The sequence below is a fragment of the Varanus komodoensis genome, unplaced genomic scaffold (genome assembly GCF_004798865.1).
Source record: "Varanus komodoensis strain SLA01 unplaced genomic scaffold, ASM479886v1 scaffold9, whole genome shotgun sequence".
In the NCBI taxonomy this organism is placed as follows: Eukaryota; Metazoa; Chordata; class Lepidosauria; order Squamata; family Varanidae; genus Varanus; species Varanus komodoensis.
The window spans coordinates 4,619,866-4,632,568 of NW_025336598.1; the positions used below are offsets into that span (position 1 = coordinate 4,619,866).

At 41.8% G+C, this 12,703-nt stretch overlaps 1 protein-coding gene across 2 annotated transcripts in view; it reads right to left on the reverse strand.

The window, feature by feature from the left end:
* PPP2R2C (protein phosphatase 2 regulatory subunit Bgamma) overlaps positions 1–12,703 on the reverse strand; it is a 212,042-nt gene that overhangs the window by 170,677 nt on the left and 28,662 nt on the right. The window contains exon 2 of one of the 2 annotated variants that reach the window (XM_044417785.1): positions 9,156–9,253. In XM_044417785.1, the coding sequence (XP_044273720.1) occupies positions 9,156–9,253 (98 nt within the window). Of the gene's footprint in view, positions 1–9,155; positions 9,256–12,703 lie in introns of both variants that reach the window. The other variant, XM_044417784.1, reaches the window with a different exon arrangement.

Consider the following 12,703-nt stretch of genomic DNA (forward strand, 5'->3'; position numbering starts at 1 on the left):
GCAGGATGCGCTCCAACGGAGCAAAGCTCAGGGAGCCAAGGTTCCATTTAGATGCCAGGAAGCACTTCCTGACAGTTAGGACCCCGAGGGTGTGGAATGGGCTGCCACGAGAGGTCGTTGAGGCCCCATTGGTGAGGATGTTCAAGGATAGGCTGGACGTCCACATGGTGGGCCTGTTGTGAGCGGAGCTGGCTGGTGCCAGAGGTCAGACTAGATGCCCGGGAGACCCCTTCCGACTCGCTCTGTTTCTATGTTACTAAATTCATTAACAGGATTTTCTATTAATGACTTAAAATACATATAATAAGCTTCCCATTTATTGTTAAATTCTTTAACTGGTCTTCTATTCACATAGTTGGTTAATTTTCCATCACTGAATATTCAGCTAGCTTATTTTTCCAATCTTCACTGGTTGTGCAGTCTTCTGTTTTCCATTTTGTTGCAATTGTAACTCCTGCTGTTGTTATCATATATTTAAATAATTATCCTATATTTCTTGGGAGGGTTTCTAATAAAATACTCAACAACATATTCTTAGCATTCATTGGAAAGTTAATTTTCAAAATTTTCTGTATTTTGGTAAGTAATTCCTTCAAAAGGTTTTTGACCTTATTTCATGACCACCTCACATTTTTCAATATCTGATGAGCAATTCAGGAGAAAAACTTGTTTGTTTCAGTTTGATTATTCAATACTGAGAGAAGGGATTACAAGAGCAACCCAAATCCATGGATTTTACAAAGAGAGAGAGCAAGAAAGCAAAAACAGGTTCCTTCCATCTAAGAAGGATCCTCACACTTCTGCTCACAAGCACAGCCCCCATTTCGTTTCTTTTGTCCTCTTACTTTTCCAGAGGCAGAACTTCTAATCACTTCACAAGTCAGAAAAGAGCGATATAAATATTGGTATTACAAACTTTTTTTCTTCTCCATGGTCTGTACTCTAGGTGTTCTCTTTTCCTCCCTTTTTCCTAATATTTCACCTGATTCCATCTCCAAAAGATATGGACAAAAGATATGTCCCTGTTATTTTAGGCTTCTTTATCCACTTTATTCCTAAAATCCTGTGTCTGCTCTAACTTCCTCCTTCAAAACTTTCACCACTCACAAAACAGTCTGTCTCTCCCCCATTCAAATGATTCAGGGTGGAAACTTTTCTCTTTCCCCACATGTGCGCACAGTAACAACTCTCTGAGTTATCTTCACATCCCTAGCACCTTTTCAATTTTTAGATTAAAAAATAGAGAAATCCTAATGTCGATTCTAGTATAGGTCTGATGTGGTACTGAAAAGCAGGTGTAGTTTTTAGCATTCATATAAAAATGCTTGCAGTTTGTAAGCTATGATTTTTCCATGCCTCTAAAAGAACTTCCAGATAGTATATTTCCAGTATCTTTGCTGATTTTGAAAATGGTCTTTTTTGGCATGTCATATTCTGTTAATGTCACCTGCTATTGATATATCTCATTCAGCAAATGCTGATATTATGTTAAAGAGTTCTATCAAAAAAATTCTCAGTGTCAGGGTTAGGGTTAATTGGTGCATAAATGCAAACTATAGTGGTTATCATTCCATTTTAAACACTTTGATTTGAATATAATTGCCATTAGCACCCTTCAGAATATCACTGATTTGTAATTTTATCCAGGAAATTCAAATAACACTGCCATATTTTGCATGCCTTGTTCATAGGTTTTCTTTGGTAGTTACACAAGATGTACAGACATTGCCTAACTTCATACTTTTGAAGTATGTTATATGTTGCCCTTTTACATGTGTTTCTTGAACAAACAATATGTCTACTTGTTTTCTCCTTAAGTTACATCCTACCCACCTTTTGTAATTTCCTACAGTTATGCTGAATAAAATAATTCTAATCAGAACATGACAGACACACACACAACCCCCTAAAGCAAAACTTATGTACAGTGGTACCTTGGCTCATGAACTTAATCCATTCCAGGACTCTGGTCACGACCCAAATTGGTCCTGAGCCAAGTCAAATTTCCCCATAAGGTTCAATGTAAATAAAGTTAATCCATTCAGTAAATATTTTTGTAAACACAGGGAAGACAGACATGATCAGATGGGGGTGGGGAGATGGGCGCAATCGCAGGTGCACTCGTGCGGGGAAGACAGGCGCGATCATGGGCGCGCTTAGGGGGGAGATAGGCATGATCGTGGGTGCACTTTGTGGCCATCTCCCCCCTCCCCAAAAGCACAACCACAATCATACCCATGCAGGGAAGAGGGGTGCGATCGCGATCATCACCCGATGTGGAGTTCACGACCTGAGGAATTTTTTCCCTAAATTTCTGTTCATGACCCTATTTGGTTGTCAACTGAGGCATTCATGAGCTGAGGTACCACTGTATATCTGTTTCTGAAAATATGTGGAAAAAAGAAAAGGGGAGAAAGAATATACTAATATACCTCTCATGGCTGCACATAATACACAGTAGTCGGGTTACCCACAATGGAATGGTCAAAGTAAAGACACCATGATGCATCCACCCTCTTGAGGAGGTATGGTCATATCAACAAAAGAGAATGTGGATATCTCTAATGGTGATGGGGGTGGAAACTCAAACTCAAAGGGGAGCTCTTCAGCACCAGCATACACAAATCTAATATCTGATTCATATTTGATTCCTGGTTTTTCTAAAAAGTTTCTTCTGGATGCATTAAATACTTTCTAATTCACCAGATAGCTGTCTCTTCAAGATTTGTGTTACAGTTTTCCAGCTTCATTAACCTCTTTTCTATTTCTGTTTTGAGCTTATCTATCTTAGCTAATTTTTTCTCCTCCAATTTAGAAATAAAATGTGCTTCCAATATTTATATGAAATTTTCCATTATCCTCAGAATTTCTTGTAGTCATACTCACATTACCTATAATTAATATACCAATTATGTACTCCCTTCAGGAAAAGTCTCATAAGTGTACCTGCTAATCATTACTGTTATAATGACATGCTTACACTGTATATTTACACTGAAAAATAATGACGCATTAAGACAATAAAAAGGAAGAAGACAAAATAAAGAATAATAGGCAGCAGAGACTAATAATAAATGAATAATGTCTTGCAGCTTTCTACAGAAAAAGCAAACAACAAAGGAGAAACACTAGCCTTAAATTTTAATTAACAATTAATCTTTCCTACAACTACCATTAGTTTTACTATTATAATCATCATGATACCAGCTAAAACATTAAATCTAGACAAAGAAAGATATCAGAATTGAAAAAAGGAGGAAAGAAGAAAAAGGAGGAAGAGGAGGAGAAGAACAAGAAGATAAAAAAGAGGAAAAAAGAAAGAAAACAAAAATAATAATAGTGGCTTAAAACTTTTGAACCACTCAAATTTTCTAAATTAAATAGCTATTGACTCTTTTCCATAATTACTTTGTTTGAATGACATGGTAACCCATTTGGGGCTGCTTAACATAATACAGTGGTACCTTGGCTCACGAACTTAATTCGTTCCATGACTCTGGTTGTGACCCAAATTGGTTGTGACCCAAGTCACATTTTCCTATAAGATTAAATGTAAATAAGGTTAATCTGTTCTGGTCCCTCTGAATGTGGTTGTGAGCCAGTTTTTGGTTGCGAGCCAAGTCAAATTTCCCCATAAGGTTCAATGTAAATAAGGTTAATCTGTTCTGTAACTTTTTTTATCAGAAATTTTGAAACAAAGTGACAAAGAAGAACAAAGTAACAAAATACTGTACAGTACAGTGAAGAACACTAACCTAGGTGGGGGGGAGGTTATTGTTTTGAGGGAGAGTCCTCTTCCATAAGGACATTGGGGAGATCTCTTTCAGGGGTTTCCTCTTTGTCTCTTAGCTGCAGGGTCAATTTTGGTGAAAAAACTGTCTACAGTCACTTGTTTTTTCACGTGCTGCATAACTCTTTGGAAATGAGAGACCACGTTATTGTTCATCAGATCCAACACTCTGTTCATTACATTTATGTTGGGGTGGTGCTTCTCAAAGAAACCCTGGAATGAGCGTGCTCCTACAGAAAAGATGGGCGCAATATTGGCCATCTCCCCCCCCCCCCACCAACCAGCACGATCATGGCCATCTCCTCACCCCCACAAATGGGGAGATGGCCAGGATCGCAGTTGCGTTTGTGCAGGGAAGATGTGCGTGATCACGGGCATACTCCTTCAGGAAAGATGGGTGCAGCACTGCACAGCCGTGATCACACATGTGTTCCCCGCACAAGCGCGACTGCAATCGTGGCCATCTCCCCACTCGGCAGGGTGCGGAGATGGCTGCGATCTTGGTCACCACCCAAAGCGGAGTTCGTGACCCAAGTCAAAATGTTCATGAAATTTTTGTTTGTGACCCAAGGTGTTCATGACCCAAGGCATTCGTTAGCCAAGGTACCGCTGTGTCCGAGCCTCCCCTCCAATCCAGGTAGCCATAGATTGTTGTTTAGTTTAGTAAATCCACCATGGCTTATCATGTTATCCAAACCCAGATGACACACTAAGTCTTGTAGAAGAGAAAAGGCTACAGAAGCCTTTGGTCAGAGCAACACTAAAGGATTGCCACTCTTGCCAAGGGGCTTTTGGCAATGAGAGCCAGCAAAGTGCCCAAGCAGCACTTTACATTGCTGCCATCAGCTTCCCCTCATTCTCTTGTCAATGCAAAACAGGTAGGGTTGTTTAAAAGTGATTCCCCTCTCCCTGCATTGACAGAAGTGGGGAGAAAAGTTGCCAAGCTCCATCATGTGCCACCTACTCAACCCTGAACTTTGGGGAGGCAGTGTGCAGTGGGAGAAGTAATTTTTGTTTCCTCTTGAGGGTCAAAGGCTGCAGTGGTGGATGCTGAGAATAAGCCACTTGGTTTGCTTCCCTTGAGAGGAAGGCAAGCAGAATGGATTGACAGCCTGCTGGCTGCTGTGCACCACCAGGGGAAATGGTAGGTGTAGCCATTTGTGGCCTGTTCCCCACCAGCTACGTCTGCTTTTCTGGGCTGGCATAGAGGAGGAGGGCGCTGAGCAGGCTGGCTAAATCCACCCCCCCCCCACCCGCTGGCAAAAGATACAGGTGAGCATGTGCTCTTTCCCTGCACCATGTCTCTATGTGCGATTAGTGGTGCCATTTGCAAATTCCATAAGCTGGACTAAGCACATTCTTTTTCTATGCCAGTCCCAAATGCCAAGTGGAACCAGCTCAAGCTGGTCCCTGGTCCCTACTGACTGTGCCTGCCATCCCCTCCCCCGCACACACCCGTGTGCCAGGAGGGGGAAGGGGGGCAAGCCGCCTTGCACTCTGCTTCCTCTTGAAGAACCACAGCAGCTGGCAGCTCAGGACTTTCCCTCACTCTGCACAGCCACTGCTTCGCCTTCACAATGGCCATGTAGAACAAAGGGAAAGGACTTCCTTCATCTTCCTGGGAAGAGGTAAGGAAAAGTGACCCCAGAGGGAGGGCAAAGAAAAAGCACTGGAGCTGAGTTGTGGGAAGGGATGGGCCACTTTGAACTAGGCTCCCACGCAACATTAGGTTTCCCTGCCCTCCCCACACCATCTTCCCTGCCACGTACTTCTGTTCATGCTGGGAAAGCAGAACTGCTCACAAGCAATCCTGCTTTCTCAGCATCACTGGAAGTGCAGGCAGGGAAGCAGATGACATAGCTGTCAAAAGCACTCACTTATCAGCAACTCCCACTCCTAACTGGGAGACTGAGGGGGGAAGAGGGGGAGACTGCCTCAGGAACCCTGCTATGCCTGATCGTTAGCCATTGAAATCCATTTCTTTCCATGATGACCATTGCTAGCATTGCAAGAGCCACAAAATATTTTTCCTCTTTCTGCCCCATCCATGTTGTTCTTCTCAAAAAGACTTTCAGCAAAGCCATGCAAGCTGCACCAGAGAAAATAACTACCTGTAGAGAAGCCAATCACTTTGAGTAGAAAAGACAAAATTTAAACATTCCAGTAACAATCTTCTTCACAACCTCAGCTTCACTAATTCTATTAGTGAAGAGTCCATCCTACTTTTCATTTAATGCCATAGCCCCATTTTAGTCAACAAGCACATACAATATTTTTCAAATGTTTCAAATGAGATCTTCAAGACCTTTGCATGCAATGAATAATGACACAAACGCATTATCAGTCTGCCTCCATTTACTACAGATGAAACCAGCCAGTATACAAATAAGATGATCCCTCAGATAGTCACATACATCATCCTTGGAGAAACAGGGGGAAATTCTTGTGCATCATGTTTTACAAAAAATATTCCAAGAGTTATCACAGTTCTAAAGCAGTATATGCTAGTATTTGTGATTCAGGATGTGTTAATCGAAACCTGGAGGCTACCGGAACTTGGTCAAATGGGGGAGGTGTGTGTGTGCGTGTGTGTGTGTGTGTGTATAAAGGTTTCCCCTTGACATTAAGTCCAGTCATGCCTGACTCCAGGGGGCGGTGCTCATCTCCGTTTCCTAGCCGAGGGAGCCAGCGTTTGTCCGCAGACAGTCTCCGTGGTCATGCGGCCAGCATGACTAAACACCGAGGTGCACGGAACGCTGTTACCTGCCCACCAAAGTGGTTCCTTTTTATCTACTTGCATTTGCATGCTTTCGAGCTGCAAGGTTGGCAGGAGCTGGGAGAGAGCAACGGGAACTCACCCTGTTGTGCAGATTCGAACCGGCAACCTTTGGATCAACCAGCCCAGCAGCACAGCAGTTTAAACCACTGCGCCACCTGCATCCCTATATATACAGTGTGTGTGTGTGTGTGTGTGTGTGTGTAATTAAAAAACAAACAAATACAAAAGTCATGTAATAAAGGGTGGCGGAGAAGCTCTCGATACACAAAATGAAGTTTAAAAAAACAGAAATCACCCTTTATGCACCTCTTCACTGGGACCATGGCTGTATAATATTGTTTTGTTTTGTTCATTTTTCCAAGATGCCTGCTTCCAACCAAAATTGCAATATATCCTTTGAGGGTTTATTACCCTCCCCTTTTATTAATACATAAACAAACCCCATATATTGTTAAAATCATTCTTTACCAATCCCTTTTTCACCCTTATCTCACACATCAACTTGTCAGTAACTGCTATATTATTTATTTATTTAGAAAATTTCTATGCCACCCCATTCACCAAAGCCTCGGGGTGGCTCACAACATAAATAACTTCAATTAAAATAATATAAATTAACAGTATAAAATAAGTCACCCTGGCCAAAAAATAAATAAATACTATTAACTGTTAAAATGACATTTGAATAAAAAGGTCTTCGCCTGGTGCTGAAAAACAAATAACGACTGCGCCAGGCGGACTTCTCTGGGGAGCGCATTCCATAGATTGGGCACCACCGCAGAGAAAGCCCTCCTCCGAGTACTCACCCTCCTAATTTCCTTCACGGAGGGTTCCCGGAGAAGGGCCTCTCCCGCAGATCTCAGGGGGCGGGCGGGCATATATGGACGTAAGCACTCCTTCAGGTAACCAGGACCCAAGCCGTTTAGGGCTTTATAGGTCATCACGAACACCTTGAATTGGGCCCGGACTTCAATGGGAAGCCAGTGAAGTTGACGGAGGACTGGAGTCATGTGAACGTAACACCCAGTCCCCATCAGCAGCCTGGCAGCTCTATTTTGAACCAACTGAAGTATCCGGACCGTCTTCAAGGGTAGCCCCACGTAGAGCGCGTTACAGAAGTCAAGGCGGGAAGTCACCAACACGTGTGTCACTGTCGCCAGGCAGTCGTACTCCAGGTAGGGGCGCAGCTGATGGATCAGCCGAAGCTGAAAGAAAGCGCTCCTTGCCACCACTGTCACCTGAGCTTCCAGTGAAAGCTCTGGGTTGAGGAGCACTCCCAAGCTGCGGATCTTGTCCCTAAGAGGGAGTACAACCCCATTCAGGACTAGGTTCAATTCACCCTCACTGAAACCCGATCTACCAACCAACAGAACCTCCGTCTTGTCTGGATTGAGCTTCAGTTCCTCATCCAGCCCATTACCTCGGCCAGGCACCGGTTCAGCACAGCCACTGCCTCACCTGGATTGGTGGAAAACGAGAGGTAGAGCTGGGTATCATCAGCGTATTGATGATTCCGCAGCCCACACCTCCTGATGACCTATATTCCAAACTTCTTTATAGCATTCACTTAATTGGAGCTCCCTTTTTTCTTTCTAGTCTGTTGCTATTACCAATTTTGCTGCAGATACCAAATTTATTATTAATTCTTATATATTCCATTTCCATATCATTTCACCAAATATTAGCAACAATGCTATTTCAGGATCTGCTTCAACTTTTAGATTCAATAATCTTATTAAAAATATTTATCCAGAATTTATTGATGTTTTCACATTCCCATCACATATGGAAATAGATACCCATATTTCATCCACATCTCCAACATAAATTAGAATATTTATTATCCATATAAAATAATATAACCTGGGTCATATACCATTTTCATACTAATTTATTTAAAAACTCCTTAATTCTAATTGAAATACTTTTTAATATTCTCTTATCACATATTTTCCCCATAATCATCCTTCTCTATATCCATCCCTAAATCTGTTTCCCATGAAATTTTAAAAAGATCATACATATCTTCCCTGTCTAATAAAATCTTATATATCTCCCTTATGATCCCCCTTGTTTGCATTTTGCCTTGTGTCTCCCTATTTCATCACTATCCACTGAAATTTGGTAAGATCTCTGGAGTCAACCATTTTTCTGCAACCATTCTCTAGTCCATTCTTTCAACTGTATAACATTAAACCAAGTTAATTTTCCTTTTCCAGATAACGATTTTATCCTTTCCTTGTTATCCATTTTCTCCATCCAATCTTTTACTTTCTTTCAATACCTTTCTTAAACTATCCCTCAAATTTTCTGGAAATCTCGTTTCTATAACTGAAGTTATTGGTGAGGTGATTGCCACAAATTCCTTCCTATACTTCTCCCAAATTCATATCAAATTATTTAAAAAGGGATTTCCTATCCTTTTTACAATTTTCTCATCTTGTTTAAAGAAAATGTTTAAACAAAGATACCTCAATTTCCTGTTGTTCAATTTCTGCCCATATTCTCTGGGGAGGGTTATTTACAGTGAAATACTGTAGTAAGAGATTTTTCTGGCAATTAGTGAAAGATTGGTAAAAGTCATACCTCTGGCTCCCTTTGGAATATAACAACACGACCACCTTTGTCTCCTGTTGCCAGCAACTCCCCTGTGTGGTTGAATTCAACAGTTGATATTATGTCTGCTGCAGAAGAAAATTAAAGAATGCAAATTACAATGGGGTAACCACATGAATCGGAAGAAATATCATATGTTCCAGAAGGCAGAAAACTTTGCTTCCCCCTTCTTCTCCTGAGTCCAACTTCAAGCGATGGTATAGTTGAAAAGAGGAATGCAGGAGAGTGCGTGCCACAGACACAGAGGGTGTGCAAGCAAGTGAAACAGAAAAGCACTGCAGACATGAGTTCCAGAGCCAGAAAAGTGTTCAGACCCAGAGACCTGTAGCAAGATTGTGAAAGCAAGTAAGTCAGAGAGAGAGCGAGAGAGCCATGTTAAGGCAGGGAACAGTTCTTGACTCAGAGAACTCTAATATGCCCCAGGAATGCATGGCTTGTGTGAGTAGGCCAACCAAAAACAAGTTTCAAAAACATTGAACATTGAAACATTGAGTGAAGTATTGCATGTAACTGAGCACACAGTCCTCTCTGATTCCCTCTCAAAACCAGAGAGTGCAGAGCAAGATGCTGGTACAGGACTGAAACAACAACTACAAGAAAACAACTCAATTATATTCCATTAATTAAAGGTAACCATAACAATGTATACATGAACCCAAAAGATATCAATTCAGAATTTCAAAAACTTTATTTTAAACTAGAAAGGATATTGTTTGGAAAATTCAGCTAAATCCTGGCAGAAAAGAGTTGCTTATGTGTATTTGAGGAGGTTAAGTCTGAGGAGGTTAAGTCAATCTACTTTGTTGAAAAAAAATAATATACTTATAATGAAAAATTATCTCTGTAAGATGTCACATACAAATTGAACAGGACAAAATGTAAACCAAGCAGGATACAAATTTGCTTCATAGTGCTGATTTACATACAGCAATTAAAAATCTGCTGGCTTAAGATAAGACTTTTGGCTATCTCAAAAGTCTGGTCTTTACAGAGCTCAAGTTCCATAAAGCCCATCTCTGTGATATACAAACCATGACCAAATAGAACAAACTCATTTGGGACCTATTCAGAATAGATTTTTTCCTAAATTAGTCATTAGCAGACTTTCAGGATCACAGACTTATACCTTGCAGGATTCTGTGCCCCAGAAAAAATATACTAAAAAAGGCAGACAGACATGACACTTAAGAACAAGAAAAGCAGTTCTGGTGTACTTTCTCTTCTAAGCATTTCATCTACTTCTTCAAGTTTATCTTTCTTCCCCCACTGAAGTTCATATTATGAGGGAGTTCAGGATGAGAGTTTAAGAAATACCTTCAAGTTAGAACATAAGTAGTGACTGGGTTGGCACAAAATGGCAACCCATTGCAGGTAAAAGGATATGGTGGATTGCTGTGTTCTGTGGATCCAGACCACTTATCACAGAGTTGCCTGTTTGGGGCAACAAGCACCCTGGCAAAGCATGGCTTATTACAGAGATGGTTCAAACTCACTGAGTTGCCACGTCATCCAAATCTGCGTGTCTGACCCTATCGAGTATTATAGAAAGCAGAGAGAAACCTGCTCAGCTACAATGGGAAAAGTTCTTAGTAGGATTACCCAGGCCACTGCCAGGAACAGCTACTCTAGTGATGCCCAGGTGGCACTTGGGAGCAACCATCACTGGCTTAGCTTTCCTTCTCCACTTGTAGCCCCTTTTGGATTGCCACTGCAGTTTTTCCATTTTTTTTTCTCTTTTTTGATCTTGTTGCAATCCCTGCTAGGCACAGCCGCTAACAGCCCCTTCAAAGTGTTGCAAATTGCAGCACCCCAAAACACCACAAAAGTCATTGGCCGGAGGAAGGCCCCAAAATTAGTTGGCCAGAGGAAGGCCACATACTAAAAACACCACAGTTATACTGTTCCAGAAGGGAGGGTGCAATAAGAACAAAATGAACTTTGTGTAACCCACAGCTAACACACTAGCCTGACCTCGAATACAGTAATCAAAAGGACAGTAGAAACTGGTTATAGCTGTCATGAAAGTTCCAAATGTGCAGGGAGTAAGAACATGGAGTAAGAACGAGCAGATAAGAAATAGACATGGGAAATGTCTGGTCCTTGACAGAAGAAATGACTCTTTGAAGCTAACAGCAGTGTGGGTGTGGCTACATTGATGTACTGATGCATTAGAAGTGTATTAGGTGACCTAATTGCTCACCTAGGGTATAAAACACATGTACCGGGGTGCAACTTTTGAGACATTGCTTTGGGCTGAACATCCCCCTTCGTCTCCTTTTATTCTATAGTGCACTAGAATAAAGCTGGTTTTGGTTCTAAGTCTCATCTCAGGCTCCTTTTGACTTGGGTCTGGGTCCACCCGGGTTTGTCCTAGCTGTTGGCTGGCTGAGTTCGGTAACAAAAATGCCCAGGTTCATCATATATTTTTAATTATTATTTGTAGGTGCCAGAACTCCTTCATGGATCACTGCCTTGTTGTGGCGAAGGGGCTTACGTAGCTCAATGAAGCTATGAGCCATGCCATGCAGGGCCACCCAAGATGGACAGGTCATAGCACAGAGCTCTGACAAAACGTGATGCACTTGAGAAGGAAATGGCAACCCACTCCAGTATCTTTGCCGGGAAAACCCCATGGACAGTACCAAAAGGCAAAAAGATATGACTCCGGAAGATGAGCCCCTCAGGTCAGAAAGTGTCCAATATGCTACTGGGGAAGAGCAGAGGGCTAGAACTAGTAGCGCCAGAAAGAATGAAGCAAGTGGGTCAAAACCGAAAGGACATTCAGTTGCAGATGTATCTGGAGGTGAAAGGAAAGTCCGATGCTGCAAAGATCTATACTCCATAGGAACCTGGAATGTAAGATCCATGAATCAGGGCATGCTGGATGTGGTCAAACAAGAGATGACAAGACTGAACATCTCTTTAGTTCACTGACATCTTAGGAATCAGTGAACTAAAATGGACAGGAATGGGTGAATTTAATTCAGATGACCATCACGTATACTACTACAGGCAAGAATCCCTCAGAAGAAATGGAGTAGCCTTCAGAGTCAATAAAAGAGTAGGAAAAGCAGTACTGGGATACAATCTCCAAAATGACAGAATGATCTCAGTTCAAATCCAAGGCAAACCTTTCAACATCACAGTAGTCCAAGTCTATGCCCCAACCACTGGTGCTGAAGAGGCTGAAGTTGACCAGTTCTATGAAGGTCTTCAACACCTTCTAGAATTAACACCAAAAAATGATGTCCTTATCTTCGTGGGGGATTGGAATGCTAAAGTAGGAAGCCAAAAGATAACCGGAATAACAGGCAAGTTGGCCTTGGAGTACAAAATGAAGCAGGGCACAGGCTGGTAGAATTCTGTCAAGAGAATACGATGGTCATAGCAAACACTCTTTTCCAACAACCCAAGAGACGACTCTACACATGGACATCACCAGATGGTCAACACAGAAATCAGATTGACTACGTGCTCTGCAGCCAAAGATGGAGAAGCTCTATACTGACTGTATAGAG